The sequence below is a fragment of the Candoia aspera genome, chromosome 3 (genome assembly GCF_035149785.1).
Source record: "Candoia aspera isolate rCanAsp1 chromosome 3, rCanAsp1.hap2, whole genome shotgun sequence".
Classification (NCBI taxonomy): domain Eukaryota; kingdom Metazoa; phylum Chordata; class Lepidosauria; order Squamata; family Boidae; genus Candoia; species Candoia aspera.
Window position 1 is genome coordinate 150,498,662 of NC_086155.1, and position 20,808 is coordinate 150,519,469.

Below are 20,808 nucleotides of genomic sequence, written 5' to 3' on the forward strand. Positions count from 1 at the left end.
AACAGCCAATTACCAGGACTGAAACAACGAGGCTTTAAGGCTTTGTTTATAGATAAGAGATGGGATATGGGAAGAAGAGCTCATTTGTTGTATTTTAAGAGGAGGTGATAAGTTACTAAAATTGTTTATACTTGTGATGAAGGTGGGAAGTCACTTCTTTATATATTTCTTTTTTTTTACTATATTCTTACTTTTCTATTTCTATTTTTTCCTTTCTTTTCTGCACCTTCTACGCTTTCTTTTTATTTTTCTATCTTTTTTTAGTTTGCATGTGTATTACTATAACAAAAGATCATTACATGTTTCAGATAAAATCAAACCAAACATTAACAGTGATTATGAAACCAATGAGATGCATTAAGGTTGGGTTTTACGATAAAGTTAGCTACTGTATATTCCTTCCTGAACATAAATTGCAGCAGAAGTTAAGCAAAACTTTCTTGCAATCAGGAACTGGGAAGCATAAACAAAACCAACATAAAAGCAACCCACCCACCCATTCTGTCCACTTATGGAGGACAAGATGGAATTCAGGAGACATGACATGTTAGGGAGCTGAAGACTGTTAGGGCAGATGAAGAACAAGAAAAGTACTGTTCTCTGTTGATGAACAAAGAAACAAGAAAGCTGATTAGGTGTATATTTTTATAGTGAATATAATACATCATGATCAGTACCCTTAAGTTCTTAGATCTTTTGTCAACAATTTAGTATAAAGTGTTGGTGTGAAATACATAACTGTTTACCAGCAGTAGCCTAAGGGAAAAAAGGAAAGAATGCATTTTGAGACAAAGCACTCTGTTTGAGATTTAAGTGGAAACTTCCTGTTGATTAAGTGTAAATTTTGAAGCTGTTATAAATTGAAATTCTTTTCATTATTTATTATGTATGAAAATTAAATATTTCTGACCATCATAATCACTGAAATTTGATTCAGTGTTCCAGGAACAGGCGAAGAAATGATACCTTGACACAGCAGCAGGAGTTGCCTAGGTGAAATATTAAAAGTTTGTTACTAATCTTAATAATTTTATACTTTTTAATTAAGACTTGTATACAAGGCATGGAACCCCCAAAGAGTTCCTTCAAAACTTGCTGCCAAATATTTTTCTTCTTTGATAACAGGGGAAGATACTAAATATAACACAAGTAATCATACCAACAGCATTTAATAAAATATATTAACTTAAATTTACTGTTAAACTTTTTCTCCTAATTTGGTCCACCTCTCTGTCGTGAACCTACTGAATTTTTGGAATGCTTCCACAAGCATTACAATCAAAGGCCCTTGGCCCCCAAAATTAATAATTAAACTGGTAGTGTTCCAACCCACAAAGTTTTACCCCAGTCTGAAGAAAAAATAATTCTACTAAAGTTAGAATAACTTTAACAGCTTAAACGTTTTCTAATAATGAAGGCAAATAATCTGAGACATAGAAAATAAGCAAAAACAAAAAAGGACTTTGTGGCAGTGAATTATTATTCTGCTGTTCTCATGATTCTACCATGTTCAACCCATATTCAGCCTCTGCAACAGATCACAGCAGAAATGCAGAAAAATGAAAAGAAAATAAAGTATTGTAACTGAAATAGCCTTTCCAGTGTCTCTAGTACAACTGGCCACTTAACAGTCCATATACCTCACCAAAATGATTTCTAATATAATGCTGCATCAGCCATCCCCCAAAAACAAAAATCCCAAAAGAGGATTGCAATGTATACATCTGTATGTGAATTCTACTGGTCCAGTCCTAAAACAAATTATTCCAGCAAATAGAATAGAAAAAACTGAGAGATGCCAGTTATTCTATTGAAACTAGAATTTCAGTAACATTTACTTAATCTGAAACTGAAAATGAATCTGGAGATTCCCCTTCACATGAGACATTTGAACCATTATAAAACAGACCACGGTTTTAAAATTAAATCTTTCTCTATTTTTTTTTCTGGGAGATTTTTAATATCTGTAATTATAAAGTTGACTTCAATCATAAAGGTAGCAAATCTGTTTCAGCAACAAAAGCATCAAATTCTACCTGCATTCACATAGATTGTTAAAATATGAACTATATTTAATATGCAAATGAAAAAAATGTTAGAATTTGAACTACAGTTACTGCGCCATGTTCACAGCACAACTTCAAGTCGCCAGAACAGGAGTCATTCTCTACCTCACCAGGCATCATCAGTGCAAAGCACATTTTATTTGTTTACTAGACTTATATAGCTTCCCATCTTAAGCATCATAATCCTGGGTGGCTTATAAACAGCAATAAAAATAGTAAAAGCATAAAAAACATAACAAACTCTCAGTGCCTCCAAACCACCCCCTCTCCTGCATCAACAAAAAACTTTATTGGGCTCCAGCCTCACCCTACTCCAATGCTTATGGGAAAAGCCAGGTCTTCAAGGCTTCCCAGAAGGCTAGGAGAGTAGAGGCCTGCCAGATTTCAGGGGGAAGTGAGTGATCAAGTCAGATTCTGTGCTGGCAGTGCTTATAATCAAAGTATGGTAAGCATAAGCAATGTGTCATCCTGTATTTTACAATATTTTTTTTAACTCCATCTACTATGAACTGATAATTATATTTATTTTACTTGCACATCTTCCATTGTTCTGTTCTAATCACAGTTGCTGCCAGTTGAGAACTCAGTGTAACCTTCACAGCATAAAGTTTCTGCAGCTCAGGCAGACTGCTGAAAAACAGAGACTGACGCCTAACATCATTCATTTTATTTTCCTATCCATGAGAAAGGAACCCAATCTGTAACATAAAAAAGTGATTATCAAAAAGATATAAAGATATGGTGCAAATTCAAGCTGACCAGAAAGTGATTTTTTTAATGACATTCTCTCTGACAGTGAAGTTGGATGGCTGAGTACAGCACCTATCAGTTTGAAACTAACAAGGTAATCTAAGCATGAGGAGATTTCCATATATCTGGGGTATATATATAACTTTATTAAAGAACTTCTGTCTTTAAACTTTATTTCAGGTGAAATGAAAGAAAAATATCCCAAATGCTATTTTCATTTCCTTCTCTCTGGAATGACCCGTTGGCATATAACAGTGAAATGTAGCCACAACTTACTTTTCCGTTCACCTCCTGTACTTCCTAAATAAAACTATAAAAGGCAGGTTTTTTTCGATTGGCTGAGCCCTAGAAAGAATATTCTTACAGAATGTAAATACACTGTGGCATTTTGCTGCAGTCTAACTTGTACAGTACTTGAATGTGACCATGGAATATAATTATGAAGAACACTTTGTAACTGTGATTTTAATTTAGAATTCGAAATGTTAATGAATGTAAATGTAAATGTTTTATCTTCAAATTAATCAGTCAAAATCAAATCAAATCAATACTCTGTGCCTAATTTGGATCATTTTAATACATTCCTTTAGTGAAAATAAACCGTACTACAGTTCATGACATTTTGAAATTCTTGGGAAATGGCTCAGTTTATTTAACTATTCAGAAGCAAGTCCTATTCTTCAATTCATAAAGCTATGCACGGATAACAAGGTATAGCATCTCAACCTTTAGATGTGATTTATTTAATTAATTATGTGCAAGTTGAAAAGTACACAGGGCATCTACTACAGCCAGAATTATAACAACTTAAAAGTCCTGATAGTTGACACTTACTGCTTTTGACTCTGAAGGTAGTATACAGCTATCGAAACTACTGGCTATTGCAAGCTGCATCTCTTCATGATTGCTCATAATCACATCTGATAGCAGAAAATTTTATAGTGTAATTATGTATAGATTACAGGGTCAAGAATATTTTCTGTTCAGATCCAATCATCAGTCAGACCACTTTTATCTTCTTTACACAGTGAATAGGTGGGAAATGCAATCAGAAACCTAACACTTTTTCTCACCCACCCTGATTTTACTGCAGGCAAAGGTAAGGGGGAAGAAATAAGAAATCTGGTTTTCCAACTAACAAATGTTATTAAAAGGCATAAGCTTGTGTGAGCAGCAGCTCACTAGTAATTCCTTACTACAGGGGTTCTCAAACTGTGCAGTATGACAGCCCACTTTCTCATGAATCAAACTGATTAGTTATTTAAGAATAAATTAAACTGCTGTGAGTTGCAGATATTCACACTTTGCCCCAGTATAAATAGAATCACTATTTATAATCAAGGATCAACAAATTTACAACAATGTATCAGTAGAACCATATTCATATTTGTGTAATCTGTTGCCTTGTTTTCATTGCACTTATGCAGAATATATCTACAGCACTTTTTCCAGCATCAGGAAGACCGGTTTTTCCATCACAGAAAGGAGCTAGAGCCTCTTAGGAAACAACAGCCTTCAGCCTTTAACTGATTAAGGTCTTATAAATTTCAGGCAGCAGTGCAAGTGGCTGGAAGGTATTAATCAACTAATTAAGGTGACAAAGCTCAGCTTGTTAACTTGCAGTTAGCACTTATTAGGGAAGCGCTGCCACAATAAGAAAAGCTGCTTGGGAAGAGATAGCTTGTTATATATTTAAAAAGCTGGACAATATTTAATTTTAAGGCTATTCCTGCCGGACAGAGGACATGAGGACAAAAAGGAGGACATGTCCTCCTTTTGCTTGATGTCTGGTAACCCTACTGGAAATAAACAAGAATATAAGCCAAATAAATAAATAAATATGGTTAAGTAACTTTTCTGTTGTCAGTGTTACTATACTTATGGCTAACAGACTAACAATCATAACTTCTATTTGCAGATTTTAAAACCTGTTTTAACCAAAGTTTATTTGAATCTCTTAAAATAATTATTACCTCTAAAAAGCTAAAATGGTAGAACTCTTAGAATGCCAGAATCTTTTTTCTCAAGGGTGTGAGAGGAAAACTTGATGAAAATCACTCATTCTTTTTTTTATATAATCAACAATGGTTATTACAAAATAGGGTAACCTTAGAGCTGCTATTTTACAGTTCTTTAACTCAGGCCTAAAACTGACAGAAAACTTGGGAGAAACCTGAAAAACAGGAACTAAGCCACAGCTCTTGTTTCTCTTCCTGCAAGATAAGCTGGGTGCCTTTTTTCTTCAACTTATATTTATTGACCAGAGGAAAATTCAGTAATGTTTCATTTTAATGTGGCTGAGTCACCTCAGATACAACATTAGGCACAAAACCCTCTTCTGTTTTATATCGTGTCTTCTCACACTCAAGCTTTAGTGCAGAAAAAGCAAATGATGTACTTTTGGGAACTTTGCACTGTAATCTCATAAATATTTCCAGTATGACACCATTTGCCTAACTAGCCTAGTTTGACTAGGAGTGTTCTGTATGGAACTTGGGAAATCCATTTAAGACTATCTCAGGTTGATGGATGAGTCACAACTGTCTGAAAACCATCTTATGGTAGGAAAACTGCCAATAATCTCAATTAGGAATCAGAGTATGCGATTACCTGTGCAATATCTCCAGTTCCAAAATCGTTGTGAAAGATCTGTGAACGCGAAACAGGTTATCTAAAAAGCGCGGGAAAATATCGTGAGGAGGCAGGAAGGCCTAGAGATGCTTGGGATGGCACACAATGAACTGAGCAATAAAGGCAGAAAGGCAGCGGTAGGAATGAAAGACAAGGGGGAAGCTAGAGAAAGCAAACCACGCGGGGAAAGTCGTGATCTGACTTTCTCACAAAAGAAGATGGGTTTCTCCGTTACAAATCTTAACCCTTTTCGCGCACCCCTTTTCGTTTCCCTGCACTTCAGGCTTTCGGGTAAATGCACAAGGCGCTCAATAGAGAGGAAAAATACGCATGGGTAGGAGTGGTGATTTAGCAAAAGCGAGTGGTGCTTTATTAAAACTATTTGTGGTGCAGTTCAGTGCCGCGGGAATGTGAGTAAGAGGTCAGAGCTTGCTTGCAACCCAGCCCCGGATTCGGCTGAATCGTCAGTTTCGACAGCACGCGATAAACCTTCAGTCTTGAGAGCGACTCTAGGCGCGCTGGAACGAGGAGCAGGAGGTGGGGTTACGTGTGTTTTTTCTTCAGATTTGTAGGGGGGGAAATGCCTGAGCGTTTAAAAAGATCTTAATTCTGATTCAGGCGTAGATCACATACCATTTTTGCACTGCTGGAGAGGCGGCTTTACTGCCACGAGGAGATATAAAGCGCCTCCCTAAAACTCAATTTTTATTTCTGTCATATCTGATTTATGAATTCCTGACTGATATGGCAGACACTATTCAAAAGTTTATTTTGAACTTTATTCCCTAATAAAGATGTCCAACTGTAGAAGATTGGGGGGGGGGTCCTAATAAATCAGTGCGGCTATTTTGGATTTTACGTTTTCTTTGGCAGTCGACTAATTTTTTAGCTTGTTCATAGTAACTGCATTATCAGGATTTCAGTAAATTTCAGTTTCTCTGTAGGTGCATATAAAATGGGATATTAGTTCAAAATTGTACTTGTGTGTCCTATACAGTTCAATACATGGCTAAACAAAACAGTATTTTGCAAATACCTAACTACAAGCTGAGCAAATATTTTAAGGACTGTTTTATTGTGGTAAGTTGTTAAATTTGTCCCCAGATTTTTAAAATGTAAAGATCCCGGATAGAAATAATACAAAGGATCACACATCTCGGTATAAATTACTGTATTAGTGATGAGCTTTTGTGGACAATGCTACTTCCTGTGATGCAGTTGCATTTAGAGTTCAGTACTCTAATCCCCAGAAGCTTACCGTAGTCATTGAACAACTTTCCATACATGATATCAAACGTGCAAAACATTTTGCAACCATAGGAAGCAACCTAATAATGCTACTTAATAAGAAATAAGCCTACAGTTGAAGTAAAATCTGATGGTACAATTTATATTTCGTATCACCATGTAATCATTTTCGTTTCCTCTATCAGTCTTCCTGTGCTGTAGCTTTTTACCGTTTTGTCTTACTTTTGTTGACCGCCCCCCCCCCCACGGCCCGCCGTTGTGTCGTAAGAAAGCAGAGCTGCTTGGATTCTCAGAGCGTTGATTCAGAAAACCAACCCAGCCACACTCAGCCAACCAATAAGAAGCCGATAAAGGCGATTTCTCTTCCCATGCCCGCCCTCCAGGCAGAGGGTGGTGCGTTCAGATTAGGCGTTGTTCACGTAAAGACTTTATCTGCGCTTGCGTGAGAAGGTGAGAGGCTTTTAGGTCAGAGTTGCTCGTTCTAGTTCCGTCGCTCTCGCTGCTGCTGCTGCTGCTGCTGCTTCGCGTGGAAGTCTGGGTTTGTATTGTAAAAGGCGAAAAGGGACCGAGCGAAGCGGCGATGACGAAGTCCAGCGGCGACAAGTCCGAGAAAGAACCGTGGCAGGGTTGCTATTACAAGCTCGAGGAAGTCAAGAAGCATAATCATAGCCAGAGTACTTGGATTATTTTACACCGCCGTATATACGATCTCTCAAAGTTTTTAGAAGAAGTGAGTGTATAGAGCTGGAAAATTAGGGGAGGAGGGGATTGCTTGGCGTTTGCTAAGAGCTGGTATGTTTTCTCTGTGCCTGTGCAAAGATCAAGCACTTACCTTTAACTTAAGATAGGAAATTATTAAATCAGTCTAATGATGGCTGCTTTAAGTACATCAGTGTGTTTTCTCCTTTTGCATTGTAAAAAATACAGTGTTTTAAAAACACTGAATAGATTCAGATATATTGTTTGTTTGAAATTAATACTGGAATATGTATTTGTGGAATAAAAGTGATAATTGCAGAAAGAGCAAGTTTGATGTAATTTAGAAAAGCAAGATTGCTGAGCTTTTACGGTTTTCTATGTAGATAATTTCTGCTTGCTTTCATTAAGTAATGTATCTTTCACCTTTCAGATGTTCATGGATAAATGAACAGTAATGTGTACAGTAATGTGTTCCTTGTAGGGATGAAAGAGTAAGGAGCTAGTCATCATTTTGCAGTAATATCTGCAGATATAATCTATAAATATTTTGGTTTTGTTTGTGCTACTTCCCTACCTAATAATAATGAGATCAAGCTACATATCCTGGGTAAGGCAAATGAGAGCTATCTGATATTTTCCTTAAAGCGTAAACATAGCATGCAGAGAGGTCAAAATACATGAAATGTATATATTTTTTAACAACCATTATTTTAGCAGCAGGTGTCAGTACATTTCAGACCACTAGCAGTTTTCTTATGTGTTTTAAAAGCCATCTGGAACCCAGGAATGAAAGTCATGTATTCAGACAGTGTAGCCTCAGCTTTTTATGCCATACAAAATAAATAACATAAAAACAAGTTGTAGATAAATGGTTTGCGGTATCGCTGTAAGGGAGGAACCATCGGTTATAAATGGGTGTGCTTGCCACTAAATCATCTTGTTTGGATGTGCCAAGTAAGAAAACTTAGTCATAAATGTCTGTATGCAAGTATAGATATCTTGATGGTTGTTATAGTTATTTTATTTTGTTATTTTGTTACTTTAAATTATTAATTGCCCAGAGTAATATGTTAAGCTGGGCAGCCATATAAGTTTTAAATAAATATAAGTATCAATATATTATTCATTTTAAGTATATAAAAGTAATGTTGTGTCTGATAGTTAATGACTGGTAATTGCAATGTTAGCTTAATACATTAGATATTGAATATAGATTTTTTTAAAAAGATAGGTCCTTCAGTGGTCATATTTTTCAGTAGTGCTATTTGCTTAAAACAAGCTATTGTGTGGTTCTGAGAACAGACATGGCTGCTTTAAAAATTGCACACTGTATTACATTTTGTGCTCCCATCTATTCTGAAGAACCTATTTGGAACAGAATCTGAAATATTATATAGCCTTAATACAAAAGGTAGTGCTGATCTTGTGTGTTCCATTTAAACACATTTTTTTAATAAGGCTTACACTGCATTTTAACAATTATGGGTAATCCCCAGTAAAGCATTATTTTATTTATTTATTTATTTCTGGGATTTTTGCTTCTGCCCATCTCCCCCCCCAAGAGGGACTCTGAGCAGTTCACAATAAGTTAATCCAACATTAAAATGGTAATCATAAACAATACATAAAATATAATACAGTACAATATAAAATAGAAAAATAAAAATTCAGATGGCTATAAAAGATAAAAAATATGAGGGGAGCATTCTAAGCTGCCAGCCATCCCCAGGAATGACTACCCCCCTCCCCACCCCAAGCACGGTGGCAGGCATTATCTGTATGGAGATTTGAGGTCTTGCACACTAAGAATTACGGTTCTGGAAAAAAGTACAGCTAAGTGACCAACTACTATACAAATAGTTGTTGAATATTAACAGATTTTATTTTTTACTTAGGTTAGCAGATTTTGTGAAGAGTTTAACTATTCTATTGAGTCAGATACTCACTAGATTGATGAGATGGTTCCAAAGGTAGCACAAGATCTTTCTTCAGGAAACTGCTGATGTTATCATATGCTCTTTACTTCCGCATTTAAAAAATCCTTCAAGCAATTCTTGACTTTATGGTGACTACATGGGCAAGTCCATGCAGTTTTCTTGGCAACAGTTTTAGAAATTGTTTGCCATTACCTTCTTCTTAGGACTGAGAGAAAGAGACTGGCTCAAGATGACCCAACTAGCTTCCATGGCTAGGGCAAGACTAAAACTCAAGTCTCATCACATCTAGTCCAGTGCTTTAACTACTAGACCAAACTGGTTCTCTTACCTCTGCATAGAGAAACCATATTAAGTATTGTTAATACACAAACACTTAGGGTTTGTGAAGTGGAAGGACTTTATTTGACAGATGTCTGACTTCTTGAAATATTGCTGATTGTATTTCTTGACAAATAGTGGATTCTAAACAGCAAATGAATATAGACTTTATCCTCTGAATGTTTACCAGGCATGAACTATTTCATTGGTTAGATCTACAAAAAATTGTTTGTGTGCCCTTTCACCTATCAAATTGCAATACAAGCAAGGACTTTTAAGATATGCAAGATCAGTAAGCCAGTGGCACTGTGCATGTTGCTTACCTAATACTTGTACATAGAAACTTACACAATTTCTGTCGTATTTCAGAATCTAATCTTGGCCAAATAGGTGTCACAGTACAGAAAAGATTATGTTGAAATTAATCTCATTTGTTTTCATCTTGGACTAAGTGGTATATAACACAGAACATTACATTTTGAATTCTTGTAGGCAAGGGTTTTTTAAGTTAAACTGTTGAACTTCTCAGTAGTTAAGTATATTATATCAGATATTTTTTTTAAATTCCATTGAATTCTCTGAAAAATATGAAATAATACTCTTGATGCAAAAGCAGAAACAATTATTCATAAAAATAAGTAAAAATGCTTTTCCAGTGATGAGAATAATGCAGGTAGTCCTTGCTTAACGATAGTTCATTTAGCAACCGTCCAGAGTTATGACAGCACTGAAAAAACGACTTGCGACTGTTCCTCACGCTTATGACCATTGCATCATTCCCCATGGTCACATGATCATGATTCGGGTGCTTGGCAACCATTGCACATTTACGACCTTCTCAGCTGGCTTCTGATAAGCAAAATCAATAGGGACCCACGTGATTTGCTTAATGACCATGTGGTTCACCTAACAATTGCAGTGGTTCGCTTAATGGCCACCACAGAATGGTCGTCAAATCAGGGTCTGGATTTGCTTAACAACTGCATTGCTTAGCGACCTAAATTCTGGTCCCAATTATGGCTGTTAAGTGAAAGCTACTTGTATAAGGATGTTGCCAGGTTAGCTTGTCCAATAATGAGAGGTGCGAAGTATTTTCATTCATGTAAATTGAAGGCATGATAGAAATGATTCTCAGTCCCTAATCTTCTGGGCTGGGGGATGATAAGGCTTAGTTACAAGGTTAGATTAGCCTGCTGCATATTTATGGTTCCACTACTCAAGGACCATATTCTGGACATTTCAAATTTTGTTCAGTTTGTCTGGGCTGGGGAAACTAAACTCTGTTCAGTTTATCTGGGCTGGGGGAAGAAGCATATGGTATGATAGTTCTTGGGGTGTGTTTGGGCCACGCTAAATAGAACAGAACATAGAAATGCATTCCCAGATGGATCAGTTTAATGGTATTGTTAAGAAAGATTAGAATAATAATCTTGTTTTAAAGACAACAGATTCAAGCTATTGTAAATCCACAAGTGCATTTTAGGGTATATCAGTTTTTGTGGAACAATAACCAGCCTATTATTCCAGATCTATGCTGTGAGTACAGCTAATATACTGAAAATTATCCAGACAAATCTAGGTAGAATAGAATTTGCAGAGAACAGCATCTTTGGAAACTATTGGCATTCCTGTTTGGTTTACATGCAGATTTTAGACGATACAGTATTAACTCAGTGCATTGGGGTTTTTTTTTGTTAGAGACATAGTTGCCAAAGAGAAATATTTACCTTTGAAATCTGTTATTCAGCATCAGGAAAATATATGTGGGGAAAAAGTTGGGACAAGCAGGCTGAATTTGAGGAAAAGGTATGCAGGTTTGGAATGTACTAGATGCCACGTCGCTGGTTTTTAGATTCTGTCATATAGTACAACAGTACCTTTGGCCTTTGAAAAACGCCAGTTACGTTCCAAAAAGTGGATAGATCAAGGATGAAGACTTAATTTAATTTTAATGTACAGTAAGTGGAATTAAAATTAAATTATGTTAACTACATTTAAATATATATAATCCCCAATGTCTTTAGTCATATTAAAATTTACAATGTTATGGTAATTTAGAGGAACTCTCAAGGCTGCTGCTTCTTACTTATGGCTTATATATGCATTAGCAGGACTCTCAAAAAAGTCTTTTCTGCATTTAAATGTTCTTGTTTATGTCCTCTCTTTGCCCTTGGACTGTATTTCAAAATCTTGGACGAGCACAGCATGTCTCTGCTGTTTATTAAAGTGGGTCAGCCTTTTTCAGGCTTTTCCAAGAGCCTGAGAGGAAGATACTGCAGCTTTAAGGAATCCACTCATCAAGATTAATACAACTCTTAAAGCAATGGCCTCCTTTCTTTGGCTGATGTAGAAGTGTGAAAGTCAGGGGTTTTTTTAATGAACAGCTAAGAGATTCTGCTCCAGTGTGAGGGTTAAAAGCATTTCCTCTAAATCATTTCCAAAGCATGTACCGCACTGCAAACCATGCCTTGAAGCTGGAATGTGCAAGTGTTTTTTAGGCCAAGGGTTGCATTTGGTTCTTGAGTTAATGGTGCCACTCCAAAGTGAGGGTGGGCCTGGGAAAATTTAATCTTTAATTAAGTACAGTTGATTTGTTTACTTCCCATATACTTAACCAGTTTTCCCATTCTGTCATGTTAAAAACTACAACTTGGCAACATCTTTTGGAACTGCTTTAGGAGTGTGAATCAGGGTGGGGTGGGGGTCTGCTGCCAAAGTGCAGTCTTTCGACCTGGTGTCAGCTTATTTCTGAACAATATGTTAGACTTGGCTTTCTAATCTGGTGCCTTCCAAAGTGGCTGGGGAGTTCTGGCAGTTGTCATCCTAAATATCTTGGTGTTACCACAAGGAACACCAAGGAAGGCTGAGTCAGACCGATTCCAGTTTCTTAGTGCTTTTAAAAACCACGGAATAGTTCTTATCACTACCATTAGTGGTATAATTCTCTAGTGTAGTACAGAATGAATGGTAGCCCATGTTTGTATTAATTTTGAAAATAGAATTTACCTTATGAAGAGAAATATTAGCTCATCTCTAAGTATATATAGTGAGTGCTTTGAATTCCAGATCATAACTTGTAGAAAATATTTTGAGCAGAATAAAGAAAATAAATGTTGCATTTTCATTCTGTATGAGAATTTACACATCTGGCTGTTTTTATGACTTAATTTTTTTCCCCATGGAAAATACAGTTATGCCATAGATCTTACTAGATATTTGCTTTGCTGTATTGAGATCAATTGGAAGGTGTACAGTTTGGGAAAGCTGATATATAGTTAGTCCTAAAGGAGGACAAAAGTCTACTCTTAATTATTTCCACTTGTGTGTTTCTAAATTCAGTCCCTGTCATATCCATCTAAAGCCTACTGAATGTCTAAGCTAACCCTACTAATCTTTGATATTGTCTGCAAATTCAATCTGAACTTGCAGCACAGTACATGTTTCACCTTTTATTTGTAGACTGACCCAAGATATTACATAATTGAATTAATTTTAGATCCATTAGTAAGTGGATTTTTTCTAAAAATTCTCTGTGTAGGAAGATTTCATTTATGATACGGAGCAAAAATGTTCCCTTTTTTTAAAAAAAATCTGAGTTTCTTGGTCTTTGATTAAAATAAAAGCCTGTGTTTATTAACGCAGTAGCTGCTACTAAACTATGTTAAAATACTGAGTGTTTGGCATTCAGGACTCTGGGCTCTGAAATATTTAAATAAACTTTACTCTCTAACCTCTTTTCTGGATTCATTTGGCTAAGAGTAAATCTTAAAAGCATTGGGTTGGGTTTTTTTACCTTTAACACTGCTACCCCGTTCTCTTGACTGTGTAATTATCAGAACTGATTCAAGGGCAGAATTTGTGTGTCATATTTGCATGTGTAACTTCTTTGGATGCACTCCCTTAACCTTTTTTTTTGAATTGGTGACCAGGAATAATCTTTAATCTGTATACTTTTGCTTAGTCATTGTGCATAAGCATTGCATGCTTTCTAAACCCAAGTATTTTGTTTATGAAAAAAAAACCTTGGAAAATTCACATATTTTAATTACTGTTAAGCAACAAAAATAACTTTTTGGATTTTACAGAATGTTGTTATGGGTTCCAGGTACTGTTAATTCTTTGAACAGTAAAGTTTGAAAGCTACTCATTTCTATTTTATTTTTGTTGGAAGATTATGTTTGAAAGTTGGATTAGAGCAATATTCAGAACTGAATAGTTTTTTTTATGAGCAAGGATTGCACTTAACATTTGGAGAGGGAGCAGAGATGTGCAATGCAGGTGGGATTCCATGAGAGATGAGTAGGGATAGGTTTTTAACTGTGATAATATGCCTGCTATTAAGGTCTTACCCTACAGTTTTCATCTGTATCCCACCTCTGATTGCCCAGGCATAAATTGACATTGATGAGATCTCTCATGGCTTTGCTTATGACAAGTATCCTCCAGATACATTATACTACATTTTCCAGAACTAAGAATCATTATAGCCATTGGTCATGCAGGCTCAGAATCACTGGAGCAGAAGGAGGGCTATAATTCAGATAAACAAACAGGAAAAAATGAACTTTATTTTCAGATTGTACATTAAAAATACTAGAATGCTAAATTACACTCAAAATATTTGAGTTTGCATATTGCAAGTTACGGCAATGCTTAATGATATTAAAGTATATACAGAGAAATCCCCATACTTTCTTCTATTAACAGCACCCTGGTGGTGAAGAAGTCCTAAGGGAACAAGCAGGTGGAGATGCAACAGAAAATTTTGAAGATGTTGGACATTCTACAGATGCCAGGGCATTGTCAGAATCATTTATTATAGGGGAACTTCATCCAGTAAGTACAAAAAGCGTGGATATTCATGTTCCTATAGTTTTCATATTTTAATAAAAGCTATTAAATCAGAATTGTTGAAAACATCCTTCTGTAACCTGGATTCTTCCAGATATTTTTGTACTACAGTGATTGGTATCCCCAGTCAGCATAGCCTCTTATCTGGAATTATGAGAATTGTTCAAAATATTTTGCAGGACTCAAAAGCTGGTACAATTGGATAATGCATTTTAGTTAAGGTTGAATATTTGAAATATTATAAATATATTATGAAAATTATAAATTCAGATAACAGAGCAACCTAGCTGACACAGAAAAGAAACAAGGTACACTATTATTGAGCAACACCTTCCCATTGGTTGATTTCGGTAATACAATGTTTAGTAATGCTTTGGTTCAGTATTGTGATGTGTTAATTTCTTTCAATATTGCAACCCTCCATGTAAATGAAAATAAAATTATTAATTAACATATGTAAAACTGATGTATATTTTAATTTTCCCATTCTGTATTCTTTGTAAATGGGCCCTCCTGGTGATTAACGATTCTCTCTGATAAAATACAGCTTGGTATATGCTCAGCCCTTGCCTGATTCTGTACTAGAATTAACTTTAACAGCCTTGATTATAATGACATCTTGGTAATATAATGCCACTTTATACCTTTAAAAATAATACATCCGTTCCTGCTGGTTTTGTGATTACAAAGGAGGAGATATGTGCAAAACTTGTATTTCACTGTGATTTGTATGTGTTGATTCTTTTAATCCCACCTCCCAAACCATTCTGCTGTAGCTGTGATTCAAACTGCTATACCGTGTTCGTTGCTATGCTGTAAACACTTGTCGACTTGCTCATATGTCTAAAAAAAAGGTAACGATTTGTCTCTTGAAGAGTTAACCAAAAGTGATTCATGAATGGATTAGATATAAATTTGTAACAAAATAAAATGTTTTGTATCTTTCAGGATGATTGGGAAAAAGTTGAAAAACCAACAGTAAGCATTTCTCTCTCAAATTTCAAATCCTATCCATCATAATGTTTTTAAATAAATACTAAGCAGATATAACTATAGCTATGTTCTCTTATGGGAATCCCAGATTTTTAGGGAGGTTGACAGAACAGTAGTTTTTATTTATCTCCAGCCCGGTCAGAAGATTTTCTACTGAAGTATCTGTTTATCTGTGAGTTTTTTTGGGTGGGTGGGTGTTGTGAAATGCACAACACTTTTAGCAGAGCATCCTATACATTGGGGAGAGGGGTTGGCTATTCATTATACTGGTGGAATTACTTTCCAAGCAATTTCGTGAAAATCAACACTTGAAAAGAGACTCCTTTAAAAACTGTATAAGGTAGTTACTGGATTGCTAAACAGTATTAATGGCTTAAGATTGGTTCAGTGAGTGAGTGAGTGAGTCAGTCTTGTATTATCTGATGATACATGATTAATTACAATTGGGCTCTTAGCTAATAGCCTCATAGAACCTTGAGCAGGGCACCCTCAGAGACTTAAAACCCTAAACTTTCTGTATGCAGAACATCTTTTGACTCCTGGTGACTGCCTGGACTGGTCCCTGCAGTTTTCTTGGCAAAGTCTTTCAGAAGTGGCTTGTCATTGCCTGCTTCCTAGGGCTGAGAGAAGTGACTGGCCCAAGGTCATCCAGCTGGCTTTGTGCTTAAGGTGGGACTGGAATTCACGGTCTCCTGGTTTCTATGCGCTTCTAAACTTTGGAGAGGTGATACAGTCAAAGCTATTTCCCCCTAAATTATACTAGGTAGATAAGCATTAGAATAGCTAATGTGTTTCAATAAAAATTAGTGCACATAGAGACAGCTGCTCATTGGACTGTACCCTTCTGGAGTAAGTAATGTTATGCAAAGTGTAGAAAAATAATTGTGCATATTAAGGTGTATTTTACTGAAGCCTTGTTGTTAAGGTAAGCTTAAAGTAACAGCATAACTTCAGTTTTATCGCAGAAATAGGTACTTGGGCACATAGCAAAAATATGTGAGCTCTGAATTAGCAAAAGTTTTTTTTTGAGTGGGGGGTGTTACTAAGCCAACTAACCAAAAATAATAGTTGTGATATCAAGGCAATAACTGCATTTTATTTGCAGCATTATCAAATTAACTTTTTAATAATATACAAAATACAGACTGAATTAATCTGAATTAACAATTAATAATATAAATGGTCCGTTATAATAAAACTAAAGGATAAGGGGAAAAAATCCTGAATTTGTATAATGGACCAGCTTGCTCAAAAGTCTTCTTCCCTGTCTCTGTGATAAAAAATACTACTAATTCATCTGTCAGCAAACAGCATATATCAGCAGTCCACTCTTGTGGTCAGGGATCAACTGATACTGTATGATTTATTTGGGTTTGCATGAAGATCCATAATTCCTGGTGCATTAGTAAATCCCAAATATTGAGGATACAACCAATAAGAACATATGTGTCAGTTGAAAATTGGGATTTCAAACCAAAATACGGTAATATTTGGCAAGCCCAAACCAATTGAATTAATGTACACATCCCTCAGTTTCCAGCAGCAAGGTGGTCATCATCAGTCAATACTGAATTTGTCTGAGATGTTCATATATACAGGAAAAAAAAATCTGTTTTATTATCTACATTTTATGAGCAAAAGTGGGTAGTTTTGGTTGGTTTGTTCCTTGTGAACATTCAAGCTTTGTATTTAAAGTTGGATAAATAATATTTATTGGCAAACATTCTTTGTAGTGCTTCTTCCAGCTTTTTTCATTCTGAAGGACAATGGGAGATTATTATAAGAGAGTACTATGTTATCTTCTGAATATACACGGAGTACCTAATGTTTATCATTTATCTGCTCTGTCTTTTTACTCTAGTGTTTGATTTTTGAACCAAGAGACAATTTCATGTTTTTAGCAGCCAGATTGAATGCATTGGGAATTGAGTGACCAATTTCATAGATGAAAATCCTTCAAATGGAACTCCTAAAAACACAGTGTGATTTATAAGATTAGTATGTTTGTGTGGAGTTTGGATCCCATGTAATAGGCTCTAGAATTCAGTGAATCAGAATAAACTAGCAAGGAAGCACCAATAGTTAATGATAACTTAAAATAGATAGGAGCAAGGTACAATAGTAAATCTGAGGTAACTTGAAGACGCCAACTCAGTAATTACATGAGATATTTTTCTAGTAAGAAGGGGAAGCTCAAAAATAATTCAAGGTCTGTAACTAAATGTCTTTGTCTTTCAGGGCCCTTATATTACTACTATTGAATCTAATTCCAGGTACATTTTTTATTCAGTTTGCAATTCGATAGTACTGTGTTTTAGTACTTTCTATAATCCAGCATGAATTCTGTTAAGACCAGATTTGGATAATAATGGGCATGCAGAATTGCCTTTTGCTAACAGTAACAATAACAGCAAATTTGTCTATAATAATTTGCCTGTGATAATTTAACTTGAAAAAGTTTATTTTACTACTAAACAGATTATTTCAGTGCTTGCTTAGGAAAGTGATAGCAAGCCAGTTTTATTACTGTTTTCAGAATTGCTTTATTGAAAATAAATGAATTTATTGTCTGAAACATTTAGTAACTAGTAGCTACTGTATGGAAATAATGTTTTTTTCCCCCCCCAGTTCCTGGACCAACTGGGTGATTCCAGCAATAGCAGCAATCATTGTGGCCCTTATGTACCATTTCTACATATCTGAGTAAACACAGTGTTAAGAAAGAATAATGGGACATGCTGTTTTGGCCAAGAAAATGAAATATATATCTAATGGCTCCACATCAGGACGGTATCCGAAAACCAACTTTTAAAAAAAGCAATCCTCTTTTTATCAAAAATCCAGAATGAAATTGTTCTAGTAGCATCCTGCATATGTTGCCTTTTTCTAATTTTTTTCGAATGCTAACATTTTTTTCTTTTATTTCTTCATGTTTGTCAGTTAACCACATGATATTATAATGCTGCTCTTAAGAACACTCATATAGTCTCCAATTTCTTAATTCTAAAACTTGCCTGATTCTTTTTAATGAGTTCTTTAGACTTCTTTTACAAAAATAAGCAGATGGTTGTGTCTGTGCAAATTTTTCCATCTTTCCCATCACTTATATTCTGATATATTTTCTTTCTTCCAGAACTATCTTTTTTAAAGAGTTTTCAGTATGAGAATGAGAAAAACTAAAAATACGTTTCATTTTTGTTAATAAGGATATTGTTATGGATCCAAATATCTCATTGTGTAAAATAAAATATTAATTATCTTTCAAACTGATTTGAGATAGGGAGGGTCCATAATAGGTACAATGGTCTGCATTGCTTTATTTTATAAGATCTATTGAACTTCACAAGAAAAAAAGAGAAAATAATCAACAATTGGCTGATAGAGGATAATATATATATTAAAACAATAGGCCATAGGGGACAATTATCAAGATCTAAATAACTTCTTCTTGAAATGCCTATCTACTGTGCTGTATGGTTCTTGACTATATTATGGATCACTGATTTATTAAATTGTACAAGTATAAATTAACAGGATACTCTCCCTTGAAAATCTTTAAGCAAGAAATAAAACATTTTCTTGTGTCTGTATATCAGGAAAAAAAAGTACTAATGATTCTGTCTTAATGTGTTGTCAGCCAGAAGATTGGAAAGTCGGTTCTAAGTTACCTGGGTATGGATTTCCATTACTTGTTTAAATATAAATCCAAGAGAAGGATGGTAGGACTATGTTAGAGTTCATGTATTTATGTAACTCATGGTGCATAAGATACTCTTTTAAGATCTCCCTGCCTTGCAGAATTCAGCACCTGAAAGCAAATACGTGATTTCCAGCACTTACTAAGCTCTCTTGGTGAAATAATGGAAGAAAATGTAAAATATGGATACTTATCACAGGCCCATTTGCCAGTCTTACCTCGGTGTATAAAGTAACCAATAACATTGTGTTAACCATATGGAATAAGCTAAAATGTTTATTGTAATGTTTTCTATAAGAGTATAATGAAGTCTAATCAACACCATGGTCAATTGAAAAGTGATGCAGTTGGGTTTAAAATTGGTGCAGAAGGTAGGAGAATACTTGGGAAAGAATTATGCTAGATCATTTCCACATAGAGATGCAATAAAACATCCTAAATGGAGGACCAAAGCCTCTGGGTTATCTTTTGATGACACTTGTACTACTTCCACAGCAAGTATAAGGTTGATTACTCATAGAATGTTTTGGAAATCTTGTACCTTAAATACCGTTCCAGTTATCTGTCAAGATATTACATAAGAATTATAAAGGATTTGCTGGAAAAAAAATTAAAGCATGCATTGTATTAAGATCACTACTCTTGGGAGCAAGAACATATATTAAATGTTACCTGTTAATTGCCACTTTTAAGAAGGGGTGAAGGCTTTAGAAAGGTTAAACAGTTTTTGGAAACAAGAATAAACAAATGTAATAATGTGTGTCTTTCAGTCTCCTGTAATTTAATAGGACTTAAATGTTAAAGGTGGCTGTTTCTTTTAAAAATGAAACTTCTATGAACTCCATCAACCTTCAATTGAGTACAGTACTCTGAAAAAGATGCATACATGCTCTAATATGAAAATGTATTTAATTAAAATCCAGATGATGTGTGCTGATGATTCTATATCAATGTTTTTGTAGTTTGGAGGAAAAGTGACCTCAGAAGTTACTGAGTTTTATATATGGGGAATTCCAGGAACTGAATAAACTTAAACTTGTAGGCTTTCCCCTGGGCTGTGGGACCTGATTGTGACTTTGTGAGAATAGTCCACCTCTGATTATTACCATTCTCTTATATAAGAAAAGAATAAAAGGAACTTAAGCATTTAAATTGATTTAAATAGGACAAGACTGCTGAATCCAGAAAATTACATAGGTACAGGAACTAGTGACTATTATTAAGTAATCAATAGTAATCAAATTGGAAACATTTCTAGTTACTGCTTTAAAAAGTAAGCAAGAGATGAACTTGCAATGAAAAAATTGAAAACTATTGTGCTGTCTTTGGAGAAACCAATCTTAACATTTTGCTGTATTCCTAGAAATTTTCTTCACTGAATGTTTTTAACACATTTCTCACTGAAGATAATTCTGATTGTTGTGAGAGCATCAGTAAAACAGTTTTTTCAAAAGTGTGTGCACATCTATTAGTAAAATTAACTTTATTTAAAGTTACTTTGACTAAGAAGAAAAATACTTGAAAGTCACTTTCTGCATGCTATACTGAGATTACATTTAAAAAAAAAAAAGATATGATATCACTGTCTCAAGTCAAATCACGTGAAATTTTCCTGAAA

The 20,808-nt window shown here is 35.1% G+C and overlaps 2 protein-coding genes across 5 annotated transcripts in view; one reads left to right on the forward strand and one right to left on the reverse strand.

Annotated features, from left to right (window-relative positions):
* The window catches only part of C3H18orf63 (chromosome 3 C18orf63 homolog), a 47,017-nt gene extending 37,118 nt beyond the window's left edge, over positions 1 to 9,899 (reverse strand). For 2 of the 4 annotated variants that reach the window (XM_063299038.1, XM_063299037.1), the window contains exon 1: positions 9,341 to 9,899. Coding sequence is in view for 1 of the 4 variants with exons in the window: in XM_063299036.1 (XP_063155106.1) it covers positions 911 to 916 (6 nt within the window). In the remaining 3 variants the exon portion in view is untranslated. Of the gene's footprint in view, positions 1 to 910; positions 990 to 9,340 lie in introns of those variants that run through there. The other 2 variants (XM_063299040.1, XM_063299036.1) reach the window with 2 other exon arrangements.
* Positions 7,104 to 20,269, forward strand: LOC134494102 (cytochrome b5). The gene is made up of 5 exons (XM_063299043.1): positions 7,104 to 7,425; positions 14,357 to 14,485; positions 15,449 to 15,478; positions 17,732 to 17,766; positions 18,122 to 20,269. Exons 1-5 carry the CDS (start codon positions 7,276 to 7,278, stop codon positions 18,198 to 18,200), a joined length of 423 nt encoding a protein of 140 aa, XP_063155113.1. The 5' UTR covers positions 7,104 to 7,275; the 3' UTR covers positions 18,201 to 20,269.
* Positions 20,270 to 20,808: the final 539 nt, after the last annotated feature.